Source organism: Numida meleagris, chromosome 5 (genome assembly GCF_002078875.1).
Source record: "Numida meleagris isolate 19003 breed g44 Domestic line chromosome 5, NumMel1.0, whole genome shotgun sequence".
Lineage (NCBI taxonomy): Eukaryota > Metazoa > Chordata > Aves > Galliformes > Numididae > Numida > Numida meleagris.
The window spans coordinates 52458017-52474047 of record NC_034413.1 but is presented as its reverse complement, the minus strand read 5'-3'; the positions used below and the strand labels follow the sequence as shown (position 1 = coordinate 52474047).

The following is a 16031-nucleotide window of genomic DNA, read 5'->3' as shown; positions in this document are numbered from 1 at the left end:
ATGGCCTTAGCTCTCTACAACGCTGTTTAGCAGTAACTATAAACATTGGTGTGTTATCAACATCGCTTTTCTCCTAGAACCAAAACATAGCATCAAACAAGACACTGAAGAAAACAATTCCATCCCAGCTGAAACTAAGCCTAATTTCAGCAAGTGATTCATGCTCTGTAGCTTGTTGAATAGCTTGTTGTAAGCATTTACTATTTCAACTGTTAGAGAGGACTTTGCCTGCATAGTAGTTGATGCTTTGTGATTGGTTAAGAGTCTCTCCTCCAACTGGCTTTCTGGTGAATACAGGCAATTACAAAAAGAAGGGTGTTGTTTTATATTTATATTCTTCAACACTCATTTAAAACAGGCTATTTAAGCAAACATTCCTGTTAGTATATTTGTTCCTAGAACATTCTTGGGAATTACACTCAGAAGAACTAAATCATGTGTAGCATTTCACTGAGAAATGCAAATGAATAATCATGAAAATAAACATGCCCTGCTCTCAGCTGTTTTCTGAGCAATAGAAGAATAACCTCTGGTATTCTGTTCTATTCTCAGTGCTGCACTCTAACCCTCTCAGAGCTCTAGGTAGAAGATGAAATGCCTAGCAGATGTTTTTAGTGACTCCATATGCTGTTCATTTCATGCATTAAATGCACATAAACTGCTTTAGTCAACCAGTTTCTAAAGTAAATTACTACTTTTCAAAATCCACTGCATAAGTAATAGCAGACGGCTAAGATATAGTAAGTGCCATTTTGTTTTGCTCTAGTGGAAAACTTCATGCTGACAAGGTCAAGCCCTGCAGTCTGAGCACAGTCAAGTGACGAAAGGCCCATCCAGCACAAGGAGAGGTGGTAGTTGGCCACTGACTAACTGTTGTCTCCTTCAGGAGAAGTGAGGATTTCAAATGTGGTTTACTTAGATTTATGGGATAGAATTAGCAGCAAAACTTTGCTTAAATTGCATAAATGAAAAATACATTGTTTTTATGTGTTTTTGAAACTTCTCTCAATTCCTTGAAAATTTACATGGATGTACAGTAGATAGCAGCACTGCCTGTGGTATTTCTGAGGCAGTAATACTGCAAGGGCAAGACATTAATCCAACATACAATGATAACTGATTTTAAGGAGGTTCTTGCTATGGTGCATGGTAAGCTAGAGATTGTAATAAAGAAAGTCTAGCCTGGCTGAAGTTTTTTTTAGTGCAGGGAAGTACTTGTGCTCTGCATTTAAAATGAGTTTGAAGACAGTGAGAAAATCAGTCAGTTATAAATAGTTAACAGCCAATTTTCCACTATTCAGCCAAGAGAACAGCTTCCTTCCAGGTAGATAATTCACATGTAATATTGCTTTGCAGTAAAACATTTACTGTTCAGATATTTTTATATGATTGATTAATATACTTTGTTATGGAAATAGATTCTTAGGCTAAAAATAATTGAGATAATCCAGGACTCATATTGCTCAGTAAAGAACAAGGTAGCTTTGCTTTCAGCATATAAATCTGCATCATTACTAGAGGTTGCTGAGATGCTGCTGATGCCTTATTAGATAAGGTTCAGATAGATTACCTGCAGCACTAAACAATTTACTGAGAACAGAAAATGGGCTTTCAGTACAGTCTTGAAACATCACAATTATTTGAGATGCTCTGTAACCTTGGAAACAATTGAGAGCAGTGACATCAGCAACAATTATGTGCAATTTTTGTCTTTAGTTTATCACCAAGGTAACCAGAGCAGATTTCCCTGCTCAAAATTTTAAGAATGTCTTTGCTCAGTATTAAGTGAGCATGCATGAAGCAGACTGTTTAGAGTTTGTTCAGTCTGTTAAAATTGCATTATGTTTCCCTTTCAAAATGGTCCATCAGGATTTAAATTGTGTAAACTCGAATCATTGCCCTCTCCCCCCCCACCTCCTTTGAAACAGCTGCAGGCAAATGAAGCCTTCATTAGAGTGTTAAACTCTGTGAATACTGGAAAGAAGGATAACATTGAATTCCTGTTGTTGAGAACAAGTACCGAGTATTGCAACTGTACATATAGCTCACAAATTGCCCTACATTGTTTTTAGGGATGGTGTTCATCCACAGTTGAGCACAGATGATGTTCTGACATCAAACTTCCTCTAGGAAGGTTTGCAGTAAAACTGACGTTCACAAGAGACTTGCAGTCAGTGCTGCTTGAGGAACAGCCTAGCGTGACTTCGTGCTTACTTCAGAGAGGTTGTGTTTTTTTGTTTGCTGCAGTGGGCCTTGTGGAATATAAGATTTGAATTAAAACTTTGTTCTATAGTGGAAAAAGTTACAGTCCCATTTATAATTGCAATAAGGTGGGCAAGAATGTGTAGGGTTGGAGCCGTAATGCCGACAATGTTCAGGCAGCATCTCTTATCTTTGTCTCATTCAATTTTAGAGAGAAGCATTTTACTAGTAAGAACTGGTAATCTTTATCAGTCATTCATGGAGACTAAAGGACAAGATGCAAAAAACTTGCCTTTCAGTTTTTAGTTTAACAGTGGATCACAATCTCAGGTTAAATCCACATCAAATAGCAACTTAGAAGTATATGTATAGATTTAAGTTCCATATCTTACCTGTGATATTTCTGTCAAATATTTGATAGAATTGTAGAATGGTTTGGGTTGGAAGGGACCTTTAAGATCACCTGGTTCCAACCCCCCTGCTGTAGGCAGGGGCACCTCCCACTAAACCAGGTTGCTCAAAGTCCCAACCAGCCTGGCACTGAATTCTTCCAGGGAGGGGGCATTCACAGCCTCACTGGGCAACCTGTTCCAGTGTCTCACTGCCCTCACAGTAAATAATTTCTTCCTGATATCTAGTCTACACTCTTCCAGTTTAAAACCGTTTCCCCTCGTCCTGTTGCTACATGCCCTTATAAGAAGTTCCCCTCAGCTTTCCTGTAGGCCCCCTTCAAGTACTGGAAGGCCACTGTAAGGTCTCCTTGGAGCCTTCTCTTGTCGAGGCTGAAGAGCCCCAGCTCTCTCAGCCAGCCCTCGTAGGGGAGGTGCTCCAGCCCTCTGATAATCTTTTGGCCCCTGCTCCAACGACTCCGTATCCTTCTTGCACTGGGGGCTCCAGAACTGGATGAAGTACTCTAGGTGGGGTCTGATGAAAGCAGAGTAAAGAGGCAGAATCACCTCCCTCAACCTGCTGGTCACACTTCTCTTGATGCATCCCAGGATACAGTTGGCCTTCTGGGCTGTAAGCGCACATTCCCGGCTCATGTTGAATCTTTCATCAATCAAAACTCCCAAATCCTTCTCCTCAGGGCTGCGCTCAAGCCATTCTTTGCCCAACCTGTATCTGTATTACCTTTTTTTCTTAAATACATGTTTATCCTTACATTGCTGTTCACATAAAACACACGCTCGTTTTCTCATGAGTTATTGTGTAGTCAGCTTATGATTTTGAAGGGCCATCAGTATACCAGCAACGTGCCATGCTTGTGTGTTAGAGATACAAGCTAGAACTCATTGTTTCAAGGAAGATAATACAATTCTGTTAGTGTTTTGAGTGCAATCCTGAAGAAGTGAAATGATGTTTCAGACCACTAGCCTATGGTTAGTGTTGGAATTCATTAGCTGACATTGCTTGCAATGAATGAAAAGAATTAAATTAGATTTTTGCTTGAAAAAAGATAATCCTCTCACATACTTTGGTATTGCAGAGAGAATAAGTCACCTCACACTTTTCACAGTACCAAAGCCTTTCATTGGATGTAATTAAAAAACAGATGCCTTCCTCAGAAATAGAATATTGATGTTTGTATTTGTAATGGAATTAATTCACTGATGATAAAAGCAGAAGAAAATGGAGGCTGAACTTTTTAGATACTAGTCATAGTCTAACGTGGTTGTAATTATCTTTAGGATTGTAACAAATGTATAATTGTTCTTTTATTTTTGTAATATTTTCCAGAAACATGCAATAACAAATAATCGTGTAGAATGCAGACATATTTGGTGAAAATGAGCTGTGCCTTGGAAAGATATTGATTTGCTTGTTTCAGTTTTCAGTTTGATTAATGTTCAAATTCTAAGGAGTATATTTAATCGTTACTTATGACTAGTACAGTAATAAGGCATTAGGCATATCTACACATTTACTATTAATAGTTAATGTCTTATGTTTCTTTCCTATGGCAGGTGCAATCATAAGTTAGAACTCATAAACAATTTTAAGGAAATATTTATTGAAGTAGACATTGGTTATAAATCTTGATAACTGGTATTCAGAGAGTTAATAATGATTTCTGTGGATTTATTTTATGCTAATGAAAGGCCACTCGGATTATAGTTGTGTTGCAGCTTCTCTCAAGAATCCTTCCAGGAGCTGCAAGCTTTCCCAACTGTTGTGAGGCCAAGAATAACTCCAAGGCAAGACATCAAGTACTACATTCTGTGCAGGGGGACCATGTTTTACATATGAACGCACTGAAATATAGTCAGACTAAATGACTGTTGAATGCTGTGTATACAAAGGTCACAGTAGTGTTGCATGAAAAAATAGCAGGCAGGAAAAGGAGAAAATGGAAAAAGGAGGAGGAAAGTGATAAAGAATGGCATAGTGAATTGGTACGTTTGTCTGGCCCTGTGGTACCATCAGTATTTATATGGAGATAATTGACTGGCAGTGAATTCCCAGTGTGAAGAACTGACTGCAAGTCTTAGGCAACCTCATCTGATCTCACTGCTGCTTCTGATCTCACTGCTGTTGGACTAGAGACCTCCCAAGGTCATTTCCAACTGGCATTAGTCTGTGCTGTGGTAGAAAGATTCACTTCATCCATCCTGATATGTAGCAGGAAATCTGAGAGCAGGATACTTCATTTATTTGTCAGGTCTGAATGAGGCAATCATTGGGCTAATTTTTCTGGTGTCGTTAGTAACCCTTAAAAAATAACATTGAGGGTGGGCAAATGATGAAAAAAAAAATTCTCTGAGAAGATAGGAAAAGGTTTTGGTAAAACTGATCAAAATCAAGTGAATTTTCCGGGAAAGTCATGGTTATTGAAGAGAATTCTTATGTTTGTTATATTGAAAAATTTATATAGTTATATTGAAAAAAATTATATCTAAGAGAAAGTCAGAGGCAACTAGAACATAGCTCTTGTTTTCTCCAGTGTAGAGGTATTTAATATTGATACTTAAATGTACTTGGCAAGTGAGTGATGAGATCAAATGACTGGAAGCTATATTTAGAACAATTTAAATGGGAAATATATGTTTACTTATGGTAGTATGTGGCATCCAGGCATGGACTCAGATGTGAATGATCTAAATCGTTTATTACAGGTTCTCACATCCCTTATATACATTAACAAGTCTCCTCTTTTAGCCTTCCCATCTGCCTTTACATGTCAACAAAACATTCCACAAACACTCCTTAACCGTACATGCAGACGTTTATCCAGTCAGAGCCATGAGATGTTCCTTTTGCTTTTCTTTTCTGGAGATGTCCTTGGTTCTCAGCCTTGCTTTCTCATGCCATTTATCTTGCTCCATAGTTTCTGCTCTGAATAGTCATTCTTGTATCCCCACAGAAGTATTTTAGCAAGAGTGAATATTCTGATGAATGAGCTGACTTTCCTTTTCTTGTGATCATAAAACTGAGGTGAAATATGTTTGTTCAAAAAAATACTCTTTTTTGGTCAGACTGCTGGATTTAGTGCAAAAAATATTTACATGTACCACATGATACGGAATAAGTCACAGATGGTGATGCCAGTCTAGTTTGGCCTTGGAACTGGGAGTCTCTGTAAGTATAGCTGGAGTGCAAATGATGTATGTAGTAGAGAACTGATAAGCTTAGCTTTTGCCCAACAGCCTAGCTCCAATACCATCTTAAACATTTCTTGAAGGGAGGACATGGTGCTCTCTTCTCTTGCGTAATTGTAGGAGATATCGTCTTAGACTGTGGCTGCAAAATCAGGCACATGGTGAAGGGGAGAAATAAGATATGTCTGTGTGAGGAGGGGGAACTTGAATGGAAGCAACTCTTGTGCATTTGGAAGAGCAGTGCTTATCTTTTTTTTCTGTGAAAACCTCACTTTAGTAGTCTTGAGGAGGGCAGGAACTTCTCTCGAGAGAGTTGAGATCTGTGCTTTGGCATCCAGTAGCCACGATCTCTGAGACTATTAGATAAAAGTAGATGTAACATCTTATATCTTTCTATTTGTCTGACTAAAGTAGAATCATAGAATTGCTCAGGTTGGAAAAGACCTTAAAGATCATCAAGTCCAACCACAACCTAACCATGCTACTCTAACTCTAACAACCCACCACTAAATCATGTCCGTGAGCACCACATCCAAAGGGTTTTTAAACACATTCAGGGATGGTGTCTCAATCACCTCCCTGGGGAGCCTGTTCCAGTGCTTAACAACCCTTTCTGTAAAGAAGTTTGACTTTATGCAGTTTAGATTTGTTAAATTAGCCACAATGCGATGTCTAGGTTTCTTCATTCACAATTTAGATTATATCAGATTCCCTTTTATCAGACTATTCGCGTGATAAGACAAAGTGCTGGGTGAGGATGTTCTGAATTACAAGAAGGTAACTTCATTGCGCAAGTTTATGAACCATGATCTGTTGCTAGTATTGAAATGTGTCAGACTTTTACAGGCAGCATCTGCTTGAAGTGTCTAGGGAAACAAAAAGAACACAACCATCCTACACTGAAACAAAAACAGAAATCTTACTTGATGCAAGTGTAATTTTCTTCTATGTTTAGCCATTCTAGCTATTTTAAAATTTAGTTCTCATATCAATATATATATAGTTTAGTTCCTCATTATAACTCCTGTATTTTTATTACTGTAAAAATATTTTTCTTTCTCAGCTGAGTTATTTAAAAGTTGTTTAAAAGCTTTTTTAAAAATATCTTTATTTCTCACATTGGATATTCAAGCCCTGCAGAACTTGGTGTGACTTTTTTTAAAACTCCAGGTAGAGAGAATGCTCACTTAACTCAAACAGGCTGTAGTGCTCTTTGTGAGAGCTCTCTCTGAACAAATCATAATGAAGGATCTCAACAACTGTGTCAGAACTCTGCACTCCAGAAAAAGCAGGGAAGACATGATTATGTATGGTGTAACTGTAGTTAGATGTCTAAAAGGACACAATTGCATATGTTCCCAAGTGTGTTGAGGAAATAGTGTGCTTGATTCTAGATACCATTTGTTTATTTGGAACATAAGTACACAATGTTTTCCTGTGTTTTAAATTTAAAATGCTGCCATAATTCAGATTCTTAATCAGTGTGTTAATGTCTACTATGGAAAAAGACAGCTAAAACATTTTTGTGTCCTCAACACTTACTGCTATTGTATCCTATGCATTGTTTATACCAAGGTCTTCACTGATACCCTAAGAAAATGAAATCCTTTCCCAGCTAAAGTCAATGGCAAAAATGTAGCTATATTTAGGACACTCAAATTTCACATGAAGTTTGTCTTCCATGGTTTGAAGAACATGCTTATCTCATACCCGATTCTTTATTTTGATATATTCTTCCTGCCCGTTCCTCCATCATCAGCTACTTTGCAGTTTTTACTCCTTCCAGGGTATTGCAGTCTGTTACGTAGTAACATTCTGTGGCAGCCACAGAAGTGACATTTTTCAAAACATGAGCTTTTAAAAGGTCTGTATTGTATTTGTTTACCAGATAACATCCTTTGCTATTTTCTCATTTCATCTGCTTATGACAAGTGTCAGTTTTCTCTCAAGCCATACAGAATGATTTACATTAGCTCTTTTCTGTCTTCCAACCATGTTTCATCACTATGCAACTTCAAATATTATAATTATCTTTCTTCTAAACTTACTTTCTCAATTCTGTCTTCTTTGGTCCCCAAGGAGGTGGTGCTTGTGTTTATTAGTTTTCAATCCAGTTGTAATCTACCACGATTCCTGTCATACAGTGTTTTTAAAAGCAGATCAAAATTCAAGTGTTTTGAAAGAAAGCATTTTGGAAGGAATAGGACAGGAAACAAATTCCATTTCACGTACAGACCTTGTGATCAGAAGGCATATTATCTCAAAAGACAATTTCTTATTTTTTTTTTAATGGTTGTTTTAACAGGTCTTGTGCATTTCTTTATGCTTCAGTATTTAGTCAGTTGCTTTAGAGTCTTTATAATATCCCTCGTAATGTTCAATTGGAAATATGCCAGCATCAACTAATGTATTCCTTCCATAAATATTCAGTTATGAACCAGACTGGTAGGACTATCAGAATATTTGTTCTTACAGTACTATGAACCAGACTAAACCAAAACTAGTGAGTAAGTTGTGAGCCAAAAAAAATATGAATGAAGAATAATCCTTGTTTCCACTTGAAAATGCAGACTGCTTGTTGTTGTCAACCATGATTAAATTCCATGTTCAGTACTTGCTATACCAATATGGTAATAAACTTATTTTATGGGGTCACTGGTGTGCTTATTTTTATTTCTGTAGATCCTCAGTTAAAAGATTTCTCTCTGTGTGAAAAAAGAAAGGATAAGAAAGTCTTTTCCTCTTTGAAAATAAGAGCTAAATTAATAAAACAAAGAAATAAAAGAAGTAACACAAGAAGCAAAAAGTTTTGCCCATTATATCATAGAAGCTTACTGGCAGAGGTGGACAGAACAGAAAATCTTATCTACTGATCCCTCTTTCAGAATCTGAATGCTTTATTGTGGGATGAAAGTTATTTTTCTGGTTGGTATTCTTGGGGCCCTAGAATCACAGAGGGAAATTACCCTGGGGAAGGCTGATCTTGCTTCTCTTTTAGAACAGCATCCCAATTTCTCCTCAGCTATTTCTTGCTTTCTCAGCTTGAACTTTCCTGTTATCATAACTCAGTGATCTCAGTTTCTCTGAAATTTTCGAAGACTATTGCTCACATTAGTCTTCAGTCCCTTTTCCTCCATTTCTTAAATGAAACAATTTGTGATGTCCATGTTAGTTTTCCTCTTGTCGAGCCAAATTTTAGTCAACTTTCCAAGAATGGATATGCTCCACTGGGCAGCACCCTCAGGCATGAGGTCTACTCAGGCCTCATAAACTGATTGGTGTACAGTGGGAGTTTGAAACATGTACAGTTGACTTGGAGTTACCTATGTGATTTTCACTTTCAGATTTTAAGATGCTTTATTTTCTCAGACAACACTACAAATATGCCATGTAATTGTAGTATTTTACTGTTCCAACTACAAAATTGTAGTGTCTAGACAACAGCATATGTGTTTCAGCCAGGCACAGAAGCATTACTGTCCCATTTTTATTTCTTTGGCAACTGACATTTCTCCTCCTTTTCAGATTCACAGAGCCATGGTTTTAATAGAAAAGCAAAATACTATATTGCAGTTAAGATGTGAATTGATTATAAATAAAAATCTCAATTGTTAACACCAATTGAAACAAAGGAAATAATTTGCTGGTGCCTCTTTAGTTCTCTGAAACTTCTGTGAATAACTGAGATGACAAAGCATATTTATAACCCAGTAATGCTGTCTGTTTTGAAGCTTGACCATTGGAATGCAAAACTGTGTGGGTTCACTTCCATCCAGAAGTATTTCTGAAATAAAATACTTGTTTCTGTCTCACTGAAGCCAGAAAATGAATCTGAAAACTGAAGAGTAAATGACAGGAATAAATGATGCCTTGTCAAGTCCTAAAAAAGGCTAATGAAAGTGCAGCTGCCAAATCTGACTGAAATCAGTGGCCTGTGAATTGCAATGTTCAAGGGAAAAAGTCAAAGATAATCCAGATGTTCCCAAGCAGAACACTTTGCAATACATTTTCATCCATTTTCTTTCTGTCTGTATAAACTAAAAAAAAATCCATAATTGAGATTTTTTAATGCATTTTATGAAGGTTATAATTTGACCTTCAAAGTGATTTAATGTGCCTAGCACATTATTTATTTTTATACTCATTACTTTAAAGGTGACTCTTATGTACTGTTTCAAGTACAGGATTGTTCATGTGAAGGAGGTTTCTTAGGATGTTTCTTTTGACAGCCTCTTTTATATCCTTCCCGAAGTGCTTTTCTTTTGGCAATTCATAAAGTGAATCTTGAAAATCAAAAGGAGGTTTGTGCATAATTCTGGAACTGACTACCTTTTACCATTTATTTTTGCTCATTATGCTGAAAGTTGAAATATTTTAAGCTGGAGACTTGTGAATAAATCTTCATTTAAATATGTTTTAGAGAGAGATTCGATATTTTGTTCATTTTTGGATTTATATTTTTTTTTGTTGTTGTTTTTAAAGTGAATGGTTACTCTAGACCCTGTCAAACAATTAGGATCTTAAGGTCTCTTAGTTACATTTGTCAGTTTTACTTTCAACTCAATACAAATTTTTTTTAACCTTTAAATTCAGTCCAGACTTTCGCACTATGTACAATCTATGAAATACACAGCGCGTTCATTCCAGTGTGGAAATAACAAGTATCTCTTTCTCTGTAATTAAAAGACAGCAAGGTACTTTCGCAGGGAGGATGTCATTCTTTTCAGCAGTGAGGCAGTAGTGTTTTGTATTCTGCTTCCTCTTAACTGTTTTCATGGTGGGTTTTGATGTTCCCGAGGTAGGTCTTGATCTTGGTTTAAAGTAGCATATCTTTTTTAGAATTAAGGCACTTTCACTTTATTTCAGTATTTTTATTCAGTAGATAATTCATGAAGTCATGTGATAAAAGTTTTGAACTAGATACTTAAATGTGGAAAACATTCCTTTCAAGAAGAGGGAGATAAAAGAGATGGAGTAGAAAAGGAGAAACTATTCAGAAATGAATCAGTTGTAAGTGAGAAAGTTGCTGGAGAGTAAATTTGCCAGGAACATGCCTTTTCCCCTCTCTTCCTCCTTCCCTCTTCTTTTGAAGGAATAATTTCAAAGCCCTGCATCCAAATACACAGAGGGTTTTGTGCTGATTATCCATTCCTGCAGGCATCTAAACTCTGCAATTTCTGTTAACCTTACAGAGCTGAAGCCATACACTGCATCCCACTGAGTGAACATTGGTGAAATATAATAGTGAAATTCAATCAAACCTGAGTAGCCTTTAATGGGAGAGTGTTTAGGATATGAGTTTTTCAATTAGATAAGTGGAAAACTCTTATTCATTTGAATGGTCTGCAGACTGGGAGACCCTCTGAGTCCTGTTAAGAATCCTTTTGTTGTTTTCGATGAGTTACCCAAGATGGGGATGCTTTGCAGGGGCACGACTTGTATGAGAATTTGTCAGGTAATAATTGATGTCAAATATTCACTTACGTAAATACAACCACTTTTTCTGTGTAACCTTTTAAAAGGAAATCTCATTATTACACATGATTCACTTTCTGCTTTTTATATAGCTGTTTCATATAACATTTGGAAATGGGCGTGAATGGTTTAATTTCATTTAAAATCTGTCTACATATAACGCAGGTGACTGTCAACAGGATTATTGTTTCTGGTTGCCCTATTTCAGTATGCTTAAAAAAAAAACAACCATCACAATGTGCCTGTAAGGGGCTGTGGCTGCCAGAACCTGTTCATGGTGACAGATGTCGGAGGTTCATCTGCTAATTTCTCCATTAGAAACAGCATAGTAGGCTGGTGATGCAATCTGGTCATTGGAGGCTCTATCTTAGTTTTTGTTTGTATGGCTAAGTTTACTAAATTAGCTTAAGAAACAGTAGGTGTGTCTTCAGTTTTTTTAAAATTTTTGATAGATGTATTTTAATACAAAACATTTATTTTCCATTTGCCAATAAGAATCTATTGTCTGTGATCTGTAATTAGGCTCACAACTTACCATAAAGAATGAATGGTGCTTACTGAACTGCATCGTTGTCCTTATTGTGGTAAAATGACTGATTTTGTTTTACCAGCTGTGACTTTGGAGGCAAGCTGAATGACAGGGAACACATCAAGTCCAACTGATTAACATATTTCCAGCACTTAACTATCCGTGTGTCATTCAGAATTCAGCAGCAGTTCTTGCTTGATAAGCTTGCTCTTGTCTTCATGTTCTAAGGAACATTGTGCTTCTGCATGAGGTCTGTTGTACAGACGGAATCTTGAGTCCTTACTGAACCAAAACTCCCGTGAAAAATGGCATCGCCACGGAAGGCACTGTATATGAGGGTAGTGTATCTGCCTAAGGAAATAGAGCATGTAGTCCTATGACTAATTTTTAACTGTAGAGCAAAAGGATAAAAGACACAAAGTTGGGAAATATATGTTTGATTACTCATCTTGCATCAGATGAGAATGTTTTCAAAGGACAAGCCCAATTATACCTGCTTTTTGAAATAATGTATATGCTTCTCCCAATAATATACCTACTTCTCCTAATTTCCATGACTTATAGTAGAAAATAGGTCTGTGTTGTCCTTCAGCTGATCGGATATGTGGCCAAGTGATTGAAAGGTTGCATGCAAAGTGTTCTGATTTTGTATGCAAAGGATAGAGTAAGTTATGTCAGCAAGTTACCAAGAGGCAGCTTTTAGTCTATCTGTGAATGTGTTCTGAGTATTGCAGAAGCTTCCTAGATGTTGGTAAAATTCAGTGATGTCAGAAATATAAGCTAGTGTCACAAATGGCCTTAGTTTGACCTTTGATGAGCCACAGTGATGAGACAAGTGTTGTGTTTCTCTGCAGTTTGGCATCTGATAATGTTATGAGTCATTTTCCTTTTTCAAGTGATACAAATTGCAGATGTTTTAATGGATTATTAATTTCAAACTGCAAGGACTTAGTTTGCTCACAAAAAAGGCTTAAATTCTTGAATGGAGGGTTACACTTGCATACCTGGCCTAAAAGTTGGATTTGAATGATATGACAGGAGTGCACTTCAGGAGATGCCATGGAAGTGATGACGTTTTCTGCCATCACCATGGAAGACACTCTGTGGTGTCTTAGATAAATAAATTGTAGGGAAGCTTAAATGACTGTCATGCCCCTTCCTGGAAAATTATTTATGGTTACCATCCCAGAATAGGGTGACCCTATTTTGTACTTTTATTTTGGTAGTGTTTTTCATCAAAGGGTACTAATATGCTTTACAGATTAGCATTAGGAATTAACATTCTAGACATGTTTGTCAGAGCAGTATTTAGTGATTTAAGAACAGAGGGCTACCAATTCTATGATTTTACTGTGAAAACACTAAGAACAACATAGGGTCTTCTGTCAACAGTACAAAAGCATCAAGAAAACATCTGTAGAATTACAGATTTCTTGGTCACCTGTATGTGGCCACAACTCACAAGTTGGCACATGGCATACTTGTCCACCTGTGAGAGAGTGTCCAGTGAATGCTTAGTAGCTTAGAGATTCATTGGTCATAGCATGTTCTGTGTGGTTAAAAACATTACTTCCTCCATTAGTCATTAACCTGCAAATGAGTAAATACATTTCCTGACATCTGCTCAGCTGGTCTGTTCTTCCATGATGCAATTCCACTTGTTTCCATCATAACATCTGCAAATAATTTAAGTACCTATGTGTCCTTTTTCCTTTTTTTGAAGAAGTTCTTTGTGGGATTATGAATACTGCCTCCAAACAGTATGTTTTTTGTAAGCACCGTTGTTACCACCGTGGCAAGACTTCAAGAACAGTGTGAATAGGGAAGACAAAAGTACAAGTTTCATGAACAGTAATTGAGCTTTTGCAAACGCAAATTATTTTGCAGTGAAATTCAGAATTTCATGATAAATATTCAGTAGACAGTGTTGGTATCATTCTAAAAAGAAATACATTGTACTTCTAGGCAATACAATAAAAATTTGCACTCATCAGAATACCAATTATCAGATTTGTTTTCCTGTGAGAGTAGTATTCCTGCAAAATAAAGACGAACAGCAGACCTGGTGCTATCCTCGCTGAGAGCCTCTTAAAGCTGTTTGCAGAGGTCATGCATGTGGATTTTGTGAGCTGATAAACCATTTTCATTATATAGAAAAGATTACCTTTCTTGTATACAGTTGTTTTTTTTTTTTTTCCTTGCTCATGGGCTGCTCTGAAAATAATGCTTCCTACATGTAAATTTGTTAAGAGATGCACACCTCAAACATTCTGAATTTCTTCACTTTGTGAAGAAAATTGTGTTCCTTGAGTCTTCTATATGAAAACAGAAAAGTAATAATGCACTCATCTCAGAAAACATGACAGCCTGCAGTGAATTATAAGACTGCATTTGTTTTGAGTAGATATAGATGAACAGAAATGATCCAACTATGACAAACCCACATGATCTCTTCTTTTTTTAATCTGTTTTGTTTGAGAGTAATTGTTAAATGTAACTACTTTGAATCAGTTTTTGAAAAATTCAAAACCACTAAGCAGATCAACACTAATTTATACTGTATATATGCTGTTTGCCTTTTTGTATTGTGAGATGTTTCCAAGCAGTGTCTTGCTGTTAGATGTGTCCCTAGTATAAATGAGGCAATTTATGATACAGTCCAGACTATTATTGGATGTTTCTGTTTTTCAATAAATCATATGTGATTTTTTTGTCACATCGGTAATATGTGATCCATGGAATTGAAACCTCAAATGCAGCAAAAGATAAATTATTAAGGTTTTATAAAATAAAAGTTTAATTTTAAGATGTTAAATATACTTCAATACTTACTAAATGTTAGGTTGCTGAAGAAACCTCTGGGAGGTAATAGTACAGTTTGTAATTCATAAATACTTCTTGCTATAGGCTGGTCCACTGAAATTTAGTCCACTTAACATGACCAGTAGGCCCTAGTCTGTATTTTTGTGTAATTTAACTGTAACGGTCAGAAAGGAATCATATGCCAAGTAACATGGAACCCATTAGAGCTTCAGATAATGCTTGTGGAAGAGACAATACTGTGCTAAATGTCATTTTAAAAATAACATCTATTTTTAATAGCATTTACAGCATGGAGACATTTTCTTCTAAGTCATCCAAACTGATGGAAATCTGGATGGAAATCTCACTGTGTGTTGATAACCTGGTACCTGTTATTACGATAATAACTATACTTAAAAAACTCGTGGTCAGCATCAGTGATCTGGGGTAAAGAGCTAAAGGAGTATGATGGCTAGGTTAATCTTCCAATCTATGTTGATGCTTTCTGAGTCAGGCTGAGTTAAATGGGAAATATTGTGAAGCATACTGTGAGCTATACTGACTGACAACTTCAAAGGTATTGACATAAAAGGAGAAGGACATGAAAAGAGCAAAATTGTCAATGAAAAAGCAGCAGCAAGAAAAAACGAACAGGCATCTGAAATACATTACTTTCTCCATCTTCTTCTTAGCCCTAGTGGGACCAGTATCATCTTTGTTGACTATCTCTGAGAAAATTCTTGGAAACACTAACATTCTAAACCCCAAAACTTTTTTTTTTTTTTTGTTTTTCAGAAATCCTCCTCCAACTTTGCTACATCCTGAAAAATGGTGCAGAGGATTCAACCATTTCATTTCACAGTGAGTGTTATTTTCTTTTAAAACTAGCTTATTCAGGAAGGCCTATGCATGTCAATCTGAAAGCAGAATTTGGTTTATGGAGTTATTGTTTTTGCAGGTTTTTAAGTTCACTTTTTTCATAGATTCTAGACTGTTTTTCAGCTGTTGAAAGCTATTCAATAGTTAGATCTTCTCATGTAATTTTTTTCACAGCTTCTCTGAGCTCCTTACTTGGCTTGCTTCTTGACTTTTTGATAGAGTTGGAGCATGCTTATAAATACAACTGATTTCCGTGATGGTTTTGCAGAGGAGTTCTGTGTCAAAGAGAAAAAGCATTAGTGAAAATGACTGCTGGTCATTTTAAAATAAGATTTTAAAAGACAAGAAAGAAAACAGTTGCCTTTTTCCACTTTCCTAATATTCAGTAGGTTGTATACCCAACATGCACATGATCAGGAGTTGTACCAATAGTGTAACATTTTACATAGATGCTACAGATTTTGACTCCAGTTCATACTGGAGTTCTAGCATGTCCGGCACGGCAGCACTCAGTGGGGGTGTGACTTCATTCAGGCCACGGTAGTCTA

The 16031-nt window shown here is 36.6% G+C and overlaps 1 protein-coding gene across 16 annotated transcripts in view; it reads left to right on the top strand.

The window, feature by feature from the left end:
* Positions 1-16031, top strand: part of MYO3B (myosin IIIB) — a 231995-nt gene that overhangs the window by 55406 nt on the left and 160558 nt on the right. For all 16 annotated transcript variants that reach the window (XR_002439454.1, XR_002439455.1, XR_002439456.1 and 13 more), the window contains one exon: positions 15400-15465. Coding sequence is in view for 13 of the 16 variants with exons in the window: in XM_021399366.1 (XP_021255041.1) it covers positions 15400-15465 (66 nt within the window). In the remaining 3 variants the exon portion in view is untranslated. The remainder of the gene's footprint in view (positions 1-15399; positions 15466-16031) is intronic.